The 13,465-nt window shown below is 45.0% G+C and overlaps 1 protein-coding gene across 1 annotated transcript; it reads right to left on the reverse strand.

The window, feature by feature from the left end:
• Positions 3,870 to 9,247, reverse strand: LOC100736951 (15 kDa protein B-like). Its single transcript, XM_003483171.4, has 4 exons — positions 9,047 to 9,247; positions 6,760 to 6,870; positions 5,764 to 5,868; positions 3,870 to 5,167 (listed from the first exon to the last, which is right to left on the reverse strand). Exons 1-4 carry the CDS (start codon positions 9,221 to 9,223, stop codon positions 5,027 to 5,029), a joined length of 534 nt encoding a protein of 177 aa, XP_003483219.1. The 5' UTR covers positions 9,224 to 9,247; the 3' UTR covers positions 3,870 to 5,026.

The following is a 13,465-nucleotide window of genomic DNA, read 5'->3' on the forward strand; positions in this document are numbered from 1 at the left end:
TTCCCTGAGCACCTGTATGATCATTACCTTGAATTCATCATTGGGTAGATTGCTTATCTTCACTTTGTTCTTATTCTGTAATTTTGTCTTCTTCCTTCGTTTGGAACATATTCTTCTGTCTCCTCATTTTGCCTGATTCTTTGTGTTTATTTTTATATATTAAGAGAATGGGTTTGTTTCCCAATCTTAAGAAGTGGCCTTGTGTAGGAGACAAGCAGTACACTCTTCTCTGGTCACCAAAGTTGTATACTTTAGGAGTGCCCCCTCTGTGGGCTATGTGGGTTCTTCCGTTTTGGTTGACCTGACTACTGTGGGTGTGCTGGTAGGTAGAGCTGGCCCCTGCCTCTACTGGCTGCCAGTCTCTGCCTTGTGCAGTGGGTCCCAATCTGCTGGTGGACAGGGCCAGGTCCTGGTGTGGCTGGCTGCATGGCCCAAAGGGTCTTGGGGCTGGTGCTGGCCCCAACACTCATGTGCTAGAGGGAGACCTCCAAAATGGTACTTGCCAGCACTAGTGTTCTTGTGGTAGAATGAGCTCCCCAAAATGGTTCCAGGTAACATTTATGTCCCTAGAGGGAGTTCCTGTTGCCTCCTGCTTCTCTAGGAGTCTCTTCAAATTCAGCAAGTAGGTCTGACTCAGGCTCCTTCCAAATTACTACCTCTGTATTGGGACTCAGAGTACGTACAATTTTACACATGCCCTTTAAGAACAGAATCTCTATTTCCTAAAGCCCCCCCAGCTTTCCTGAATGCAAGGCCTGTGGGTTTTCAAAGCCAGCTCACCTTTCCAGTGCAGGACCTCTGGGCTCAGGAGCCTAATGTGGGGCTTGGACCCCTTGCTTCTTAGGAAGAAATTTTGCAATTGTGATTATCCTCCTCTTTGTGGGTTGCCTACCCAAGGGTGTCAGTCTGGATGTATGCTGTATCTACACCTCTCCCACCCACCTCATTATGTTTTCTTCCTTATATCTTTAGTTGTGGAAAATCTTTTTTTGCTGGTCTTTAGGTTACAGAACATAGATAATTGTTCTGTAAATCGTTGTAATTCTGGTGTGCCCATAGGAGGAGGTCACATTAGGGCACCTATCTTTTGGTTTTATCATTATCTTTTGGTTCTACTGTACTATCTTTTGGTTTTACCATTAAGCGTATTGTCTTTCAGTTTTACTATTAAATGTATTTTGAGACTAAGAAAATGAATTGAGGAGCCTTCTTTTTCCTTGATTTCGAATTAAATGACTATTATACATAAATTGATAATTTTATTGTATATTTTATATAAACTATTACCAGTTTAGAAGACTTTGGAATTATATGTCCTTTAAAGCCTCACTACTCTAAGTGTGATTCATGCAACAGCAGCATCAGCATCACCTGGAAGCTAGTTACAAAAAGAGATTCCTGGGGCCCAACCCAGGCCTAGTGGACTGGAATCTGTATTTTAATGAGGCCCCTCAGATGACTGTGGTGTAAATTGAGAAGCCCCACTCTAAAGACTAGATAAATCTCAGCTGTGGACCATCTGGTCCTGGAACTCAAATCACCATTCCCTATTCTTCTGAGAAAATTGGACTTTTCTCATATCCTCCTTCTGGTCCTGGGTCAGTGTTGTTAAATCATGTTTAGTTAGGAAATCACTCATTTCCTCCAGATTTTCACATTCTTTGTGACAGAGTTGTAAGTAGTCATAATAAGCTCTTAAATTCTGTCACTCCTGTGTTTGTGGTTATCTCTTTTCATGTAACTTGAATTCTTTTTACCTTCTGTCTGTTTTTTTTTTTTCATCAGGCTTACAGAGGCTTTATGTAATCTAACACAAGCATTTTCCTTGATGTAACATTGTCTGCAAATTTATCTTAAAGGCGATACAATATTTAATCCAATAGATATAACACAAATTACTTAACCATTCCCCTACTGGGTACCCAGGCAATTCCCTATTTCCTGGTAGCATAAAGGTGCCAGAAAAGCAATATTGCTAAACTGCTGTCTATAATCCTAGATAGTAATTTAGCAATACATTAAATTCTTAAAAGGGTCATACACTTTTGATGCCTTCCCATTCTAGGAACTTACCTTCATCTCACCATTGCTTGTAGCAATTTCAAAAAAGCAACAACAAAAAAAGAAAATGGAAACAACCTCAGTGTTCCAACAGCCAGCATGAGTTAAATAAATGTAGCACTGGATAGGAAAAAAACAAGTGATGGGTCAATAGTGACTGAAGTGTGTTAGCTAATAGATTATGAGAATAAACTGGTTGGAAAATGGAGCATAAAATGACCATGAGGTCTTTTTTTTTTTTTTTTTTTTTTTTTTTTTTTTTTTGACCATGAGGTCATTTTTATTTCATTTAATTAATTTATTTTTTCTTTTTGGCTGCCCAACAGCATATGGAATTCCCAGGCCAGGGATCAGATCTGGACTGCAGTTCTGACCTATACTGCAGCTTTGGCAATGCCAGATCCTTAACCCACTATGCTGGGCCGGGGATTGAACTCATGTCCCAGCACTACAGAGATGCCTTCGATCCCACTGTGACACAGTGGGAACTCCTATTGTATTGCATTGTATTGTATTGTATTGTACTGTTTTGTTTTCCTTTTTACGGCCACACCTGCAGCATATGGAAATTCCTAGGCCAGGGGTTGAATTAGTGTTGCAGTTGTGGCGTAGGCAACAGCCACAGCAACATGAGATCCAAGCTGCACCTGTGACCTATGTGGCAGCTTGCAGCCCACTCAGCGAGGCTAGGGATCCATCCATCATCCTCACAGAGACAACATCAGATCCTTAACCTGCTGAGGAACAACAGGAGCTCCAAGGTCATTTTTATTTTAAAAATAAAACTACCACTGTATCTGTATGTATGAGGAGTGAAATTTGATTCCTGTATCCATTTAATTTTGCCCTATAGGTCTGTTCACTCATTTGTTTCTACTCCCCAACCCCGTGAATTCTCCCTTCTCATTCTTGCTTTTGTGGGCTTAAAGACTTTCAAAAGCTGCCAAGGCCAAAAGGCTGAGCAATATTGGACCCTTGGTGCTCTCTCAGGGACTGATAGTGTTGAGGCTATGACAGCACAGCAGTGTGGCCCAAGTAGAGCCTTGTGACTGGTCCTATAGGCCCACTTCTCTTGTGGGATACAGCACAATGGGCCAGATTCCCCAGACCTCGTGTGATGTGCCATTGACCACCATAAATGGGTCTTGAGCTTCCAGAGAGAAGTTGCTCAGCCCTTTAGTGTCCAGGGCCCAAGGTGCCCCCCAAAGACCTGAATGAAGCCTAGAAGTATTTTGGGGGGTGGGGGTCAGGCAAGGGGGTGATATGTGGCAGTGTAAACGTGGTACCAATGCCTTCTGTCAGGCTGCAATGGTTAGAAGTACCTTCTTCAGCTGAACATCATTGCCCTACCATGGGAGAAGGTATGGGGTCTCAGTTTGTCCTGCTCAGCCCAAACCTGCCCATTTCCCAACCCCCCCACCCCAAGTTCATTACCTGCAGCTTCCCCCACCCCTCTTGCCCACCTGTGGTGCTACCTGGGATTTAGGTGGCAAGGGAATTGGAGTGTGGAATATATGTAAGTCAACTAATTTCCTTGAGACTTAGTTTTCTCACTAAAAGTTTGCAGGTGATGTGTTCAGCTTACAAGGCAGTTATGAGGCCTCAGAGACTGTACAGGAAGTGATATTCATAAATCATGGCTATTACTACCATTAGTGGAGAGGAGTCCTTGACTTCTCTGAGATATTACATTTTTTAGCCCATTTCCCCAAGGGGCTCTATACTATGGTCCCTCAAATGAGAGAATTTACTTCTGTAGCAAAGACTGTTGAAAAAGGAGCATACTAGTGAGAAGAAATGGGCATCTGTCCACTCAACAAGTATTTATTGAGCAACTGCAGTGTGCCAGGCCCTATTCTTTGAACTGGATGCATCAGTGACTAAGACTAGCATTTGCTGATGGACCAGATGCAGTTGTGAGAGAGAGTAGGAAGCCAAATGCTCAGGTATTTGATGCATGAGGCTGCCATCAGTTGGGCAAGGTGGACTCTAGGAAAGACAGTTTGGTGGGAAGATACTGAGTGTGTGGCACCCCTTGGACATCCTTGGAGAGGCATCCAGGAGGCAATCTGATATGCAAGTCTGGGGTTCGGGGTGAGATTCTGGTTGGAGCTTTGTGGAAAAGGAGAAGGCATAAAGGTAGCATAAAGAAACAAAAGGCCATTGAAGAGGCTGAGGGCAGACTGCTCTGCCTTCTTGAGCCTCCAGAACAGCCCTCAGTTGCCCCCCCCCCCCCCGCACCCTTACCCTGTTTCTCTTCATTGCCCCTGCCCTGACCTCAGAGAGTCTGGGTTCCCATGATGCATAGTGTAATTGCTCCCAGGGCCTACGTCATCAGTCTCCTCACCCCAAGTCCAGCTGGTCCAGCTCTAAGACTTTATTCACTTACTCACTTTCAGAAGCATTTAATTGACTTTCTCTCCTGTGGCTCTTACCAGAGGGTGTACTGACCCCTGCTTTGAGGTGCCTGCATATATGAAGGGACATTTAGTTGTCACAGTGACTGAGCAGGTAACAGGAGAGCTTGGTGTCCTGCAGAGGATGAACTGCCCTCCCGGGATGCAGGAGCACCTCACTGAGAAACTCATTCCCCAGCCACCTGCACTTGGGGGAGCTCAGCTGCAAGTAAACAGTACTATCTAGCTAGGGGTACAGCAGATAATACCAGGGTGGTTTGAGGATCATGAATGCACAGATGAGGCCAAGGACACTTCTGCCACAGGAGGAAGGGTAGAGAGGCTTCCTATCGAAGTGACTTTGGAGCTGTTCCTTCAAGGATGAGTAGGATTTACAGACACAAGGTGGGCAAGAATTTCAGGCAGAAGGAAGCAGGGGTTCAAAGGCAGAGGAGTATGGGTGGGCTCAGATTATGCCTAAAGAGACTGCTAAGAGTAGCAGAGGGAGTGGGTGAGTGGGAAGAGAAGGCCCTGATGGGGTTGCAGGGCCTCCTCTCCCTTCTCCAGCCCTAGAAGTTCCTCAGGATGTTGTTGATGATGTCGTACTTGGTTCTCTCGTACAGGTCCCTGGCCGCTGGTGGCAGTTTGGAGATGTCAGTTTCTGGAGGAGCCACATCAGAGGACGCAGCAGAACGCCTCACACGGGGGATCTGCAGAAGTGATGCTGGATGGTCACTCGCATCATCCTCACAGATTGCCCCCTTTCCTGTCTTATCTGTGGCCCCTCTCTCCAGGTGGGAATGAGTCTGAGGCATAGGCAGTGACATTGGTGATGAGGCTGGAGGTGGTCCCCTCAGGCCCTTCCCCTCAGAGGCTAGAGGGCCTGGGAAAGCCTGGACTCTTGTCACTCATTTCCACTCACTTTCCTGGAGGCTCCACCTCCAGCTTTAGTTTTCCCAAATGTGGGATGAGGAAGAGGGTTCCCAGAGCTCAGAACCCAGAGCAGAGCCAATGTCCTAAGAAAGCTGAGTGCCCCCAACCCTCAGAATGCCCCTTAGCCCCAACCACCAGTGTCTCCTACCCTCCCTTCCTGCCTGAAGATTAGCAGTCATCAGGGTACAGCCCTGCCTCCCACTCCACAAGCCTCTCCCCTCCCAAAGACTTGTGACTTTCCAGATGAGGAAACTGAGGCCCCACATGACAAAGTCATTGGCCTGGCAGTGGCCCCTGGGTCATCTGCGGTTCCCGGGCAGAGTGCCATCTGCCAAGGGAACAGAGCAACGGGGGCAGGGATGTGAGGGCTCACCTGCCTATTGAGTTCTCTCTCACGGTCTGGGTCCTCAGTGCATTGGAACGACAGGAGGCGAAATTGTGGCAGCATGAAGAAGGTACCATTGCAGTTCCGTTCCTCCTGTGAGGCAACGAGCACAGGGGCTGCAGAGACTGGTGTCCTTGCCAAGCTACATGAGACCCCCAGAGCCAGGCACCAGTGCAATTGCTGGGAGGCCCTAGTTAGGCTCCGTGCATGCCAGGTAAAATTAAGTATGTTCATACAAGTTATTATACGGGGAAAGGCCTCCACAAATTAGCCTCGGAGGAAGATATATTTAAAATACACATACTCACATTAAAAAAAAAGACAAAAAAATGATACACCAACAGTTAACATTGTCTCTTCCTGGGTAGTGGGGTTGCAGTTTTTGTTTGGTTGGTTGGTTGGTTTTTGTCTTTTTAGGGCTGCACTTATGGCATATGGAATTTCCCAGTCTAGGGGTGGAATGGGAGCTAGAGCTGCCAGCCTACAGCACAGCCACAAAAACACCAGATCTTACCTGCGTCTTCCACCTACAGTGAACCTCAGGGCAACACGGGATCCTCAGACTACTGAGCAAGGCCAGGAATCGAACCTACATCCTCATTAGCTGGGTTTGTTACCATTGCACCACCATGGGAACTCCAGATTTTTATTTTATTTTAGATTGCTCCTCCATATTTTGTTAATTTGCTATAATATTATTTTCCTGATTTTAGAAAAACAGTTATTGCTAGGTGGAATATGGCCCCTCCTTTCTCTTTCTCTTTTAGTAGTCTTTTTTTTTTTTTTAGCACGTATTGCTTTTCTAATAATAATAATAATAATAAAGCAATAAGGAAAAACACAATTTTTAAAAAGGCTTCCACAGTCAAATCTCACCTGGCCAGGTGAGGAGGGGGGAAGCAAATACACACGGGCTTTGGGAGGCAGGAGACAGGAGAAGTCCTGCTGCTCACAGGGGTGGGGAGCCTAGGATGGGAGACTTACCCCGCCCTCCCTGAAGGCACATTTTCTAGGCTGACGGTGGAGGTGGAACCTGGTAGAAAAGCACACAGTCTCTTTAATCCTGAAGTTGAGTGGGATATTGGTGGTGAAGTTCTAAAGAAGCAAGAGAAAACACGTGATCATTTCCCTTTCACAGAAGAGGGAACAAAGGCAAGGAGAGAAGTCACAGTTCCAAATTGGAAGGGGCTTAGGAAGTTGAAATGTCTTAGTTGGAAAGTCTGCACTTTCTGCCTAAAGGAGGCAGCCTCTTCAAATGGCCTCAGCAGAAATCTAAGGTGTGTAGGGCTTCTGCACAAAAGACCCAGAATAGCCAAAGACATCCTGAAAAAGAAAAATGGAGCTGGAGGAATCAGGCTCCCTGACTTCAGACTATACTACAAAGCAACAATCATCAAAACCGTGTGGTACTGACACAAAGGCAGAAATACAGATCAGTGGAACAGGATAGAAAGCCCAGAATTAAACCCATACACCCAGAGCCAACTCATCTTATGACAAAGGAGGCAAGAATATACAATGGAGCAAGGACAGCTTGTTCAATAAGTGGTGCTGGGAAAATGGGACTGCCTCATGGAAAAGAATGAAATGAGAACACTCCCTAACACCATACACAAAAACAAACGCAAAAGGATTAAAGGCCTAGATATAAGACCAGACACTATAAAACTCTTAGAGGAAAACATAGGCCAAACACTCTCTGACATAAACAACAGCAACATCTTCTCAGATCCACCTCTTAAAGAGTATTGACAATAAAAATAAAAATAAACAAATGGGATCTAATCAAACTTCAAAGTTTCTGCACAGCAAAGGAAACCCTAAGCAACACAAAAAGACAACCCACAGAATGGGAGAAAATCTTTGCAAGTGAATTGACTGACAAGGGATTAATCTCCAAAATTTATAAACACCTTCTGCAGCTCCATACCAAAAAAAAACAAACAACCCCATCAAAAAGTGGGCAGAAGATCCAAACAGACAGTTCTCCAAAGAAGACATGCAGATGGCCAAAAAACACATGAAAAGATGTTCAACATCACTCACTATTAGAGAAATGCAAATCAAAACCACTCTGAGGTACCACCCTACACCAGCCAGAATGGCCAACATCCAAAAGTCTACAAACAATAAGTGCTGGAGAGGGTATGGAGAAAAAGGAACCCTAGTACACTGTCGGTGGGATTGTAAACTGGTGCAACCACTGTGGAAAACAGTATGGAGTTTCCTCAGAAAACTAAACATAGAACTAACATTTGATCCAGCAATCCCACTCCTGGGCATCTATCCAGAGGAAACCACGACTCGCAAAGACACATGTACTCCGATGTTCATTGCAGCACTATTTACACTAGCCAAAACATGGAGACAACCTAAATGTCCATCGATAGAGGAGTGGATCCAGAAGATGTGGTACATAGACACAATGAAATGTTACTCAGCCATTACAAAGAATGAAATACTGACATTTTTAGCAACATAGATGGACCTAGAAACTATCATGCTAAGTGAAGTCAGCCATACAATGAGACACCAACATCAAATCCTTTCACTTACGTGTGGAATCTGAAAAAAGGACAGACTGAACTTCTTTGCAGAACAGATGCTGACTCACATTGAAAAACGCATGGTCTCCTGAGGAGACAGTTTGGGGAGTAGGGGGATGTGCTTGGGCTGTGGGATGGAAATCCTGTGAAACTAGATTGTTATGATCATTATACAATTACAGATGTGATAAATTCATTTGAGTAATAAAAAAAAAGTAAGGTGTGTAGGGCTTCTGGAAACTAGCCAGAGGATACCACTTTATGGCTGTACCACCTTGAGTGGTCACTTCTGTCCTTGCCCCTCAATTTCCTCTTCTTTGATAAAGGAACTAGAATACTTGCCTGCATGGTCAGCTGCTAGGAGGAGATAATGGGGGAAGAAGGGGACACTGGAAGACCCTGATGCACTGCTGGTGAGACTAGTCCAGTCTTTTGTCCTTTGAAACAGCTCTGCTTACTCCTTCAAGCCCAGGGCCCAATGCAAATTGGACTCCCAGACCTCATATTTCATCCCTGGGCTCAGCCCTGAGCTGACCAGCTAGCGAGCTGTCATGCTTCAGAGAGATTACAATCTTTGTCTTAGCTTCCGAGGGGAGAAATTCTATAATAATAACAGCAGCTAATGTTAACCAAGCACTTCGTGCCTATGCCAGGCATTCTCCCCTGCCTGCCGCCCTCACAGACAGGCGTAACCTGCTCCCTCAGCCTGGGCTCACAGCACTCACCAGGTTAGGTGGTGGGATGGCTACGAGGAGGCGGAAGAGGCGCTGTCCTGGTCGCCCCTGATTGAAGAACCACAGGGCCTTGTTGATAATCTCTTCATAGCTCAGACTGCGCTGGGCCACAGACACCACTGCTGCCAAGCCTGCCACCAGCACCAATGCCCTCCAAGCCCCTGCCATTGTCCTTTCTCTGATTCACTGCCGCTTGCAGCCCCTTTTAGGTGCTACTGGGGCAGCCTTGCCCAAGGGCTACTGGCGACATACAGGGCTGGGGCCTTCCTCAAAGGGGCCTCTCCTTTCCTTCCCTAGGTACCTGGTGTTGGCAAATATTCCACAATACTGCTAAGACGCAAGTAGGATTGGGCAACAGCCCAGGGCCTTGGAGTGAGGCAGCCCTGACTGTGGGCAGGAGACCTGTGCGATGCTAGGTAAATCCTTTCGCTCTGGCTTCCGCATCCCCACCTGTGCCACGAGGAGGCCACCTTTGTCTCTGACATTCCAAGATACCATGCTGTTTCTGCCTGGCTGATTTGATTCCAGAGCAAATGTCTGGTATCCATGAATTCTGTATATGACATTTCCTCAGGTGAGAGCAGAAAAAGATGGTCCCATCTGAGGCTGTACTCAGGCTAACAACCACCATGTTACATACTGATTGTCAACCTTTAAGGATCTGGATGCCTGACTTACTTTGGAAAAAATCATAAGATCTGACCATTCATGGCTCACAGCCCCTCTCTTGAGTTTGTCCCCAACAGCATCAGAGCAGGGTTTCCCGGCTCCTGGGACAGGCAGCCCTAGGTGGCAGCTCAGAAGGGAAACAGAAAGGGCCTCCCCTACCCCTAAGGGCTCCCATTTTCCTAGGCTTCCTCAGTTACTGGGGATGTGCCTGTTAACTTTCCATCCTGCCCTTTGCCGCAGGGCTCAGAAACTGAAGAGAACAAGGCAACTACACTGTGTACCCACTGAAGCCCACCAGTGGGGAAACCAAGGCACAGAGCAACTCAAGATAATTCTTCCAAAAGCTAAGGATGGAGCTGAGAAAGTCAGAGCTGGAAGTAAGAAAAGTAGGCAGAGCCCAAAATAGGCCTCCACAGGTCTATCAGGTCCTCAAAGGCTCAGATCTCATCTTAAAATCCATGCAGGCATGGCGTAGAATGGTAAAAAAAAAAAAACTAGAAACAACCTAAATATGCTTCAAGAAGGGATTGCTAAAGAATAAGTTATGATATGTACACAATGGAGTGTTGGTACTAATTGGAATACAGATCCATTTATTGGTGGTCGATTTTGTTCATCACAGGTTCTTGTTGAAGAGTGAGAGTTCTGCTGCAGCTGGTCTTGTGTCTGTCACAGGGAGTGTGAATAAGGGAAGATGGTGAATGCTCACTGTAGAATTCTATGCAGCAGTTAAGCAGTGATTCTCAACTGGAGAGATTTTGCCCCGTGACTCCCAGGACAATTGTCAATATCTAGAGACATCTTTGTCACAACTGGGGAGAGGGCACAACTGGCATCTGGTGGATAGAAGTCAGGGATGTTGCTAATCACCCTGAAATGCACAGGACAACCCCCACAAGGAAGAATCATCCAGTCCTAAATATCATTAGTGCTGAGGTTAAGAAATCTCGAGACAGAGCGACCACATGGATCAATAATGTTTGGTAAATCGCATAGTGCTTGGTAAAAAGGGGAAGAAACAGAATGACAAAATGAGATATGTAACTTAACACCAATGTATATGTCCTCAAACTGATAAACATTTTATAACACCTTCAAGACACAAGTAAGAATGATTGAGGGTTGAGAGGGCAGGAAATGAGATGGGAAAAATAAAAATAAAAGCAGAGAAGGGGTTTTCACAGACCAAGGAAGAAAACTTGCCATTATAGCCCCCAGTGTTAGACATGAGTCCTTGTACAGAAAATTGTACACTGATCACTGTCCATAACAATATCACTAGCATGGTACCTGAAAGGATGTGCACTAAAATTTTTCTTTGTCTTTTTTAGGGCAGCATATGGAAGTTCCCAGGCTAGGGGTCAAATTGGAGTTTAGGCTGCCAGCCTATGCCACAGCAACACCAACACCAGATCCTTAACCCACTGCCAGGGATCGAACCCACATCCTCATGGACACTAGTTGGGTTCATTACCACTGAGCCACAATGGGAAATCTGAAAAATTTTTTTACGATAAACTACTTAGTTCTACAAAAACAATAAAAATGTTTTTAAAATATTCACATGGAGAAGTTCCCTTGTGGCACAGCAGGTTAAGGATCTGGCTTGGGTTGCTGCTGTGGGATGGATTTGGTCCCTGGCTGGGGAACTTCTATATGCTGCAGGTGCAAAAAGGAAAAAAAGTATTCACATGGAGTCTACATTTTATTCCACATTTGCAACTGTTTTTTTAAATTCAATAAAACTTTTTATTGAGATAAAATTTAGCCTTTCAAAGTAGATAATTCATAAATTTTCATAATCCCAAAAGGAAACCTTGTGCCCGTTAGCAATCACTCCCCATTTTCTCCTCCCCTTTGCCCCTGGCAATTGCTGATCTACTTTCCATCTTTATGAGTTTGCCTATTCTGGATATTTCATGTGAATGGAATCATACAATATGTGGTCTTTTGTGTCTGGTTTTGCTCACTTATGTCCTATTTTCAAGGTTCATCCATTTTGTGGATTTATTTGTTTTTATTTATTTACTTATTTTTGGCCTTTATAGGGCCGCACTCTTGGCATATGGAAGTTCCCAGGTTAGGGGTCCAGTCAGAGCTGTAGCTACTGGCCTATGCCACAGCCACAGCCATGTGGGATCCAAGCCACATCTGTGACCTACATCACAGCTCACAGCAACACTGGATCCTTAACCCACTGAGCAAGGGTAGGGATTGAACCTGAGTCCTCATGGATACTAGTCAGACTATACTAAAAGCATATGATGGAATAATATTTCATCATATGGATATACCACATTTGTTTATCCATTCATTAGTTTATAGACATTTGAGTTGTTCCCACATTTTTGCTGTTATGAATAATGTCACTATGAATATTGCCACTATGAATATTCATGTACAAGTTTTGTGGGGTTTTTTTGTCTTTTTAGAGCTGTACCCGCGGCATATGGAGGTTTCCAGGCTAGGGGTCCAACTGGAGCTGTAGCTGCTGGCCTACACCACAGCCACAGCAACATCAGATCCAAGCTGCGTCTGCGACCTACACCACAGCTCACGGGCAATTCTGGATCCTTAACCCACTGAGCGAGGCCAGGGATCAAACCTGCAACCTCATGGTTGCTAGTCAGACTTTTTTCCGCTGCACCACGACGGGAACTCCTGTTCGTTTGTTTGTTTCTTGTTTTTTTAAGGTGTCTGTACCCATGGCATATTGAAGTTCCCTGGCCAGGTATTGAATCAAAGGCACAGCTTTGACCTATGATGTAGCTGTGGCAACGCTGGACCTTTAACCCACTGCACTGGGCCAGGGGTTGAACCTGGGCTGCTGCAGAGACAAAGTCAGATCCTTAACCTGCTGTACCACAGAGGAACTCCCCTCACATACAGGTTTTTATGTGGACATTAGGAATGTAATTTCTGGGTCATATGGTAACTCTATGTTTAAATTTGTGAGGAATTGCCAAAGTGTTTTCCAAAGAGCCTATACTGTTTTACATTCCCACCAGAATTCTGTGGCATTCCACATCCTTGCCAGCAATGGTTATTGTTGCTCACCCAGATATAAACCCAAGTAATCTATCACAAAGGAGGACAGAACATACAGTGGAAGAAAGAAAGCCTCTTCAATAAATAGTGCTGGGAAAACTAGAAAGCTATGTGTAAAAGAATGAAAGTAGAACACTATCTAACACCATATACAAAAATAAACTCAAAATGAATTAAAGAGCTAAACACAAGGCCAGACACTATAAAACTCCTAGAGGAAAACATAGAACACTCTTTGACATAAATCACAGCAATACCTTTTTTTTTTTTTTTTTTTTGTCTTTTTGCTTTTCCTAGGGCCGCTCCCGCATATGGAGGTTCCCAGGCTAGGGGTCAAATCAGAGCTGTAGCCACCGGCCTACACCACAGCCACAGCAACGTGGGATCCGAGCCGAGTCTGTGACCTATACCACAGCTCATGGCAATGCTTGATCCTTAACACACTGAGCAAGGACAGGGATCGAACCCTCAACCTCATGGTTCCTAGTCGGATTCGTTAACCACTGCGCCACGACAGGAACTCCAGCAATACCTTTTTTGATCCACATCCTAGAATAATGGCAATAAAGACACAAATAAACAATGGGGCCTAATCAAACTCATAAGCTTTTGCACAGCGAAGGAAACCACTAAAAAAAAAAAAAAAAAAAAAAAAAGACAACACACAGAATGGGAGAAAATATTTGCCAATGA

The sequence above is a fragment of the Sus scrofa genome, chromosome 13 (assembly GCF_000003025.6).
Source record: "Sus scrofa isolate TJ Tabasco breed Duroc chromosome 13, Sscrofa11.1, whole genome shotgun sequence".
In the NCBI taxonomy this organism is placed as follows: domain Eukaryota; kingdom Metazoa; phylum Chordata; class Mammalia; order Artiodactyla; family Suidae; genus Sus; species Sus scrofa.